The sequence below is a fragment of the Pectinophora gossypiella genome, chromosome 9 (genome assembly GCF_024362695.1).
Source record: "Pectinophora gossypiella chromosome 9, ilPecGoss1.1, whole genome shotgun sequence".
NCBI lineage: Eukaryota > Metazoa > Arthropoda > Insecta > Lepidoptera > Gelechiidae > Pectinophora > Pectinophora gossypiella.
In genome coordinates, this window is record NC_065412.1 from 8384983 (window position 1) to 8393350 (window position 8368).

Sequence of the window (8368 nt, forward strand, 5' to 3'; positions counted from 1 at the left end):
TTGATCGATAGCACGGCCGCGTCACGAACACAACTACTCCGGAATAATTATTGAGGTAAATGTTTACAACATCTGCTTATGCTAATTGATTTAGTCTCTTGGTATGCAACTACATGTATCTACTTAGAGTAATTACTTATAACAAAGCTAAATTATATGAGCACTAAACTTTGAATATGTAATGCGAAAGAAAGTGTAAAACAACAGAATATAGGAGAACGTTTCCATACACAAACAAGTCCGGTAACATTATCTCGTTGTGGTTTCTCCGACAAAGGTACATATATGTTAGCGGTCTCCATTCGTGTCTTCCACTAAGCATGCTCAGTATTTACATAATATCGTGAGCGTTCCACGTCGAACCGTCACTGGGCATTATTGTCAAGTTCGGATCATTATAGTAACCTAAATCATGGACGAGGAAGTAAACGGAATTATCCAAGCATCGTTAGTAACAGTGGTAATGTTATGAATGCACATGTAATGCGTAATTTAAGCTGAAGTAATTGGCATGTAATGAATCGCTCTTCACTTTTTGCGATGTTAAATAACATCGCTATCTAGGTACCTATTTAAAAATAAAAGCTATTAAATTATATCTTATATGGTTAAATGAAATGTGAGCAATGTTAAGTAAAAAGACAGTGTAATCGTCAACAACGAAGGTGGAAGCCATTTTAAATTCTAATTCGATCCGACTTTTCCCGCGTTTTCTCCGGCCGTCATCGGTCGGAGAAATTATCCGCAAACATCTCACTTTATGCCCTGTTCGATTATGATTGCGGTTGAAGCCCTTGGAGAAACCAACTACTAGATTTTCCAGTTTTTTATTGCCATACTCGCAGCGTCACTTTTACTGGAAAAGCGCATAATTGATCATTTATGACTATCGGACGTCAATCGCCGGTTCCATAAAAAGTAAAGAAAGATGCGAATATGGATTGCGTGACGATACACAGTTAACGCTAACTGTAATTGAGTAGACCTACCTACTAGTTATATTATTAGCATTATATTTCGTAGTTCAAAGAATAAGATGTAAAACGTGTTTTGCAAAACGAAGCGCGGAGTAGTGTCGTTAAACTGTTTTACAATAGAATTCGGCGAACTAAGTTTCGTGTTTTTTGAAATTAGAATAAAGAGAGATTTAACAATAGATTACATTACTTTGTTGTGCATTTTAAAGCAGTAATAACAAAACAATTACCTCAACTGGTTAGTTCCGGAAATAAATGATTTTATGTTTCAACACGACAAATTGCATTTCGTAACAGGCAACAATAATTTAATCTAAATTAGTAATTACCTAAAATCGTTTTGGTCAATTGTTTCTAATTTATAAAGGAGAATGTTAACAACCTTTACTGTGCAAGATAAGGAACTCGTTCCTTATTAAAAAAACTAAATTATCAATAGATCTTATCTTTGAGCGTTTACGCATCGCAGCGAGGAGTGCCGTGACGTTATCGAATAGTTTTAGATCAAAAAAAATCCGAACGAACGACCTTGGCTCGCGCATACCTTGAATAAAAATCCGTTGACCAAAATGACCGGTACCATATCATATAGGTACAAATCGACTTGCTTCTCTTTGTGTAGTTTTTGTTGGAATGTGGTTCTAAACGTGAAGCAATAGGGCGTTCTATGTGACGAGTGAGGGGAAAGTGAAAATTGTTAGTGAATACAGTATGTGAGTTGAGCATAACATAACACATCTCGCGGTACTACGGACGCAGTGCAAACGAAGCGCGCGGGAAAAGTAATCATGGTGTAACACACACAGATTTAACACCTATAGAAATGCGTGCTAACATTTTGTGCAGTGTAGTGGGAAATTAGAAATTCAATGATACTGTTTTATGTGCTCAAACTGTTCCAATATGTGCGATACGGTTGGTAGTATTCATTACCGGAATAATTCTTATCGCTACTTGAAACCTTTCATTAGTTAACTACAGTGTGGCTAAATCTTCCCTTCCATTATATAATTTTGTCCTTTTTCCCACTTTATGTTCACTGAGTGCATGTTGATATTTACAGGAGAATGATATCAGTCCCCTCGACATAGAAGCGTTTGATGCCTCTATCAAGGTGAAGTTTGAGAGATAGTGTGACTGACGAGTGTTTCTTAACTTTCCCTAATTTATAATTATATTATCACCTATTTACAAAAACACATAAAAGCTAAACTGTAACATGTTGCATCTAGTTCTTCATTGCAATTAATAATCTGTGTAAATAAAATTATACCATTCGACTATCAGATGCAATTACGTTGTAAAACAAGCAATTATCAGACCATCTTGTTTTTTCGCCATTAAGATATCAAACTCATCTAAAATTCAAAATTTAACTTTCCATCTCGGCTTCGCATGGTTTTTCTCGAATATTCAATCAAAATGAGTTTTGAAAATGGCTTTGTAAATATTGCGGACATCATTTAAACATGTTTACAATCGTGAACTAATATTTACAGGAGCTTCAAGATATGCAAAGCAGACGTCATCAGGATAACTTCCTCCCGAGTCAGAAGAATATTTTGCCGTTGAATCGGTACGACGAAACGGAGCGAGTGGTTGCTAGGGCGCTGTACGCCTTCAACGGGCAGACTGCGAGAGAACTGAGCTTTAGAAAGGGAGACATCATACACGTGAGACGGCAGATAGACGCTAACTGGTATGAAGGCGAGCTACATGGAAGAATAGGACTATTCCCTTACAATTATATTGAGGTAAGGTTACCTTTATAAACTGGATACCAAACGCTATTATTATGATTTTCAACATTCTCTAATAAATTGTCAATTTAATTTGATTTACCTATCGTCTGCCGAAAATTGTCTTTGACGAGCTATAGGATAATGTTGTCTGATGATAATCAGTCGCCTTTATATGAATTCAGTTCTTTGTTTTGACGCTGCCATAATTTGGTGCTAGATACGTCCATAGCAAGCTACAAAGCATTACATAATGCTCATCAATCACTTTCATAACCTTTTTCTCATATAAATCCTGTCTTGTCGTAGTCAACGTAATTGAGTTCAATCTACGAATCAAAGAAGATATATAATTAAAGGTGCGTTTTAATAGCTGTCTGTTGTGTAATGTGTAGAATCTCAAGAGATTACGCGCACTTTTTGTCATTTATCGTAAAATAATGTTCGTCGCGCGATTTTACTAGTCATGCTTATGCAACCCGTAAAGGTACGCATTCAAATTGACTAAGCTGTATGGACAAAAGCAGTTATCTACCGAAAACGTTAACATGTCCATAGGTAGATAAAAAACACATCTACTTGTTTGTATAACCCCCTTTTACGGCATTTTCTTTTCCATAGCCATGAGACGCTCCTAAACAAAGTACAACTAAAAGAAGGTTAAAACAAAAGGCCTTATAAAAATTTGATGCAATTCATTAAAAAAACAATATTGCAATTTAACATTTGCGCATATAAAAGTTAGTGCGCAATGTCAACAAATTTCAAATAGCAATATTGCTGTTTTAGATGAATTGCTTCAAATTGCCTTGTTAATCCTTCAAAACTGGGTAATTTCCTAGATCAAAGATAAATTATGAAATTCTGATTACTAAATAAAGACAGATCTAAAGGTGACAAAAAACGTTTTCTTTTTTCTACTTAACTTATTTATGAATTTTGTCACGTTTTTCTATGACGCCACAAGTTGCTTTCGCGTTTTGACGTTTAGTAAAGGAGCTGATTTGACTAGTTGGAAACTACCCTACTACTTCTATGGTCATACAAGTACAGATTCTAATTTTGAATTATGTATTTTCAGATCGTAAAAGGCGACGCTGCCCAATCACCAAGGAAGCCGGCAGTGATAGAAGGTCGCGCTCGAGCCAAGTTCGATTTTACGGCTCAAACGAACTTGGAACTGCCTCTGAAGAAGGGCGAGCTAGTTGTGCTCACGCGACGCATCGACCACAACTGGTGGGAGGGCCGACTCGGAAACAAAACTGGCATCTTCCCCGACTCCTACGTCACTATACTGCAGGAACCTAGTCAAACAAAACATGGTACGTTTTAGAGATAATTGTCTTGATCCTCTCATAAGCGAAGCCGGTTGGTTTATACTAGGGCAGAGCCGAAGCGTCAATCCAAAACTTAACATAACAAATTTAACTTTAAGGTCTATAGCGTAACGCATACAATTCTTCTGAGCGAGAGAGAGAGATAGTTTGCGTGTTACAATGTCAATATGACAGTATACGTCGATTAACTTATCAATTGCATCATTACCCACATCCCAATCTTTCTAAGTCCTAAGTTATTATTGGTCTCCCGTTGCATTATGGGTTTTTTTGTGATGTGATGCGATTTTACCGGATTTAAAACGTTCTACAGTACACACACACATTCACATTATGACACTGCCGTCGAGATAATATCACACATTCACTCACAAACACACACAGACACCACATTCTTAATTAGCTTATTATATATTTACATTCCTATATACTTAAGTATATTGTTTAAAAAAATCATCTAAAATTCACCTAAAAAGCAATATTGTTATTTGACATTCGTGTGCATTGCGCACTTACTTTTATATGCGCAAATGTCAAATTGCAATCTTGCTTTTTAGGAGAATTGCTTCGATGTGGCCATTTTAACCCCCCTGATCCTATTTTTTTATTACTAATTCTAGAGGCGGCGGCGGCGGTTGCAGGCGCGGACAAGCCGGCGGCGTCCCCGGCGGCGCACGGGCTGGTGAACGGCGCGGCGCGGCGCTCCCTGGCCGCGCACTCGTACACGCCGCAGCTCAACAGCCCCGCGCTCAGCAACGCGCCGCCCGCCACGCAGCCGCTGCCAGGTACCGCCCGCTCCACAATAATACCACGTACTATGCGACATGTCAAAATAAGCTACCTCGTGTCATTCCCGACGCAATCGCCGGCCCACCTCAGCCACAAATGCCTTCGCCTCTGCACACCAGGAGCCCGCAGCATCCACCGCGAACGGCACGAAAATATATTACTGGGCGAGCTGAGTATTTTTCGCGCTTTTTCACTTACGCACTCTACGCGTAGACACGCGCGTTACGCGTTATGTACATCGCGCGTCTGCATTTGTGGCTGTGGTGGTCCGGCGAGAGGATTGAGAGAACATGGTTATGACGCCCGCTCCGGTTCATATCTTGTGCATCGGTTGTCTAAAAATAAATAAAAAATACTCCTCTGTCGAAAGTTCTATAACAGCAGTATTTGTCCCCTCGCGGGCATCAGGATACGAGCTAGTTTACGAATGTTTTTCATATTTATATTCGCAGGCTACGTGGCTAAACCAGCGCAGGCTACACTGACACCCTCGGAGCGCGGGTACGGGCCGCCCGCGGCCCCCGGCGTCGACCTCAACAACCGCGAGCCGCTCTACGTCGACACCAACGCCGAGGCTGTGCCGTTAGTACTCTTGTTTAAAACCACACCAAATATTTAAAATTCATAATTCTACTCACAAAATGCACAAAATCATGCACAGTCATCCCACATAATGCACGAAATCACCCACAACATGCACAAAATGACCCACGTAATGCACAAAATCTCGACATCGGAACAGCTTTGCTTGAGAAAGATAAACTCACGCTTGTTATATTTAAATTAGCCATTTTTCAAATCAATTACATGTAGAATTTTATGGTGACAGGCGATCAGCCCAGCGCCGAATTATGGTCACAAAATGCGCTTCTTGCGTAATCATATTACGCTCTTATCTATGGTTTTTACGACGTGGCCGAAAAGATAGTCGAAAGCGTTGTACGTTTTCATACGCTCCCAATCTAGCATGAATTGTGTAGAAGACACAACATAAAACTCAACGTAATATTCAATCACCACGAAGGATTTTCGACTTATTTTGTTTAACATGTTAATCTTAATTTGACTTGTTCGCAGGTACCGAGCGATGTACAAGTACCGGCCACAGAACCCGGACGAGTTGGAGCTGAATGAAGGCGACACGGTGTACGTGTTAGAGCAGTGCGACGACGGCTGGTACGTCGGCTCGAGCCAGCGCACCGGCCGCTTCGGAACCTTCCCCGGTAACTATGATATCTTCCATTAACTCTTCTATCAACTGATGAAATTATGTCCTCCCAGACGTGCTTGGACTTTAAAAACCAAATTTTTGGTTGGTTTCAAGTTCTGTCGCAAGAACCACGATAGAGTCCCACTTGAGTTATAAGTGTAGTGGTAGGGCTTGGGTAGAGTTTCTGGGATCTGGTTCCCATGTACAATCCTGCTCAACCGTTTACCAATCAGCTCGCGACAGTAAACACTCAGGACCTCCTTACTGACCCCGCCGGCGTGGTCGACATTCACCCTCTTGCAGCGCTTAACGCTGTCAACACATGTGCAGCCGCTTTACTTAGACGTTCATATGAAACGACATCGTCAGGGGTTAATGTAAATTTGTCGCTGCAGGTAACTACGTGGAGCGCATCTGATAGCGCGAGTGGTCGCTGCTGCGGCGCCTGCGCCGCGCCGCGCTGTGCGCGCGCCGCCGCCGCGCGCGCTGACCGCGCTGCATACTGACCTACATACATCATCGCTACTGCCACTTTGCAACAGCTCCTTATTAAAGTCGATTTCAGAAAGTCAGTGTCTAGACTAAATAGCGTTACTTTACCCTCGCGTCTCAAGTAACACAACTGCTGTATAACACTATGACAATCGATGAAATTGATATTATAATCAACTGACATTAAGATCAAACTGAATTGTATAAAGGAATTCTCCTTTTAGATTGAAGTGGAATGTACTTCAGGCTAGTATGTAAGCACGGCTGTGGCTGAGTAACCGAACAGTGTTCATAACACATATATCGTAGGTGGCCTAAACCAAAATATTAGTAATTTGTAAGCGCCAATATACAAGTCGACAGACATAAAAAATACAATGCAATCAAACGTCACGAAGGCCTATTTAACCTGTAAATGTAATACCAAATTTTTACCATGACTTTTTTGTAAACTTTTTTTAAGATATCTTTGTAATTAAATGACAAGTTAATTCTCTTGACGGTTACACCCCTGACTTGCGATGTATTTCAACTATTACGTAATATTCAATATTTTCGAAATTCTTAAGCCAAAGTCTATTAACATTTTAACACGCGTCATGGACTAACATAACAGTAGTCGGATAGGTTTCCAGTGGCTGTGGCCTGCTGGGGTCGACGTCCGCTGCTAACAACAAATCACAATGTCTACTTTAATTTATCCAAAGTTGATTTAAGAGTCCCAAAGATATGTTTATTGGATAATTATGTTGTTGTATAATTGTAAAAAAAATAATAATAAAAATACTTATATACCTGTAAAATTGTTTAGCATATAGTTATTTATTTAAAATGTAGGAGGCTGAGGGCTCATCTTTTAAAAGTAACATTTTAAAAGAATGAAGCTGGCACGTGAATTACTAATCCTGACATACTAACATTACCCTTCATTGGAGTTTACAACTATCACATATCGGCAAAAGTCAAACTTTGAAATTTATCAATAGTTATCATAATCAGTAAAAGTTTAGACGTTTTGTGAATCGGCTCGTTTATTGAACCTAATCACTAGTAGGTACCTCAATGTATTACCAAGTATTAGTTACCGGAATGGCTATAGACGTGTACACATCATAATACTCAGAACTATGCAATGGTTAGTGTAAATAGGGCGAGTATATCTTGGCAACGTGGACAATACATGTAGCATGCTTAATTTTAAATTAGGTGTAATGATACGAGTGCTAATTAGTCTGAACAAGTACACGAAACGTGCTTATTCGTTTTTTATAACCAATGTCGTTGTTCGAAAATGTTTTTTGAATGTCTAGTCATGATTCAGATTTGGTAAGGGACTATAGTATATCTACATTGTTATCTAAAATTAATATTTCTTTACAGTATTTTCTATACTATATTGATGTTTTATACAGTCTTAAACTACGTTGAATCGTATCGTATATACTATAATGGCATAAACAAGATGTATCTGCAGATTTTGTAAGTGAATGTTTATACGCATAGGTTTTACCAAAGTGTCATTTCCCTCGCCCTATGTATATGCTTGATTTGTGTAGTAGGTACGCAATGCTTTCTTTATCATAACCTAAACGTATCATATTGTTGTATTTTGTTAATTTATTTTTAAAAGCACAAATGTTTTATTTTGTTGTTGACACCTCAATGTATGATGTAACATTAACTGCTATTGTTCAAAATCATCACATCTAATAAAATAATCTTTCTATTTATATCCAATTTCGTTTTATTGTTAAAATAAGTATACAAAAATCTCTATATCAAAATTATTTTACAGTCGTATGTAATCAACTAAAATTAAAAATA

General features: G+C 38.8%; 1 protein-coding gene across 14 annotated transcripts in view; it reads left to right on the forward strand.

Moving 5' to 3' along the window:
* LOC126369484 (uncharacterized) overlaps nt 1-8276 on the forward strand; it is a 156668-nt gene extending 148392 nt beyond the window's left edge. For 13 of the 14 annotated variants that reach the window (XM_050013910.1, XM_050013912.1, XM_050013911.1 and 10 more), the window contains 7 exons: nt 2041-2091; nt 2477-2731; nt 3798-4038; nt 4674-4838; nt 5295-5424; nt 5920-6065; nt 6448-8276. In XM_050013910.1, the coding sequence (XP_049869867.1) occupies nt 2041-2091; nt 2477-2731; nt 3798-4038; nt 4674-4838; nt 5295-5424; nt 5920-6065; nt 6448-6470 (1011 nt within the window). In that variant the 3' untranslated portion in view covers nt 6471-8276. The remainder of the gene's footprint in view (nt 1-2040; nt 2092-2476; nt 2732-3797; nt 4039-4673; nt 4839-5294; nt 5425-5919; nt 6066-6447) is intronic. The other variant, XM_050013906.1, reaches the window with a different exon arrangement.
* The last annotated feature ends 92 nt before the right edge of the window (nt 8277-8368 follow it).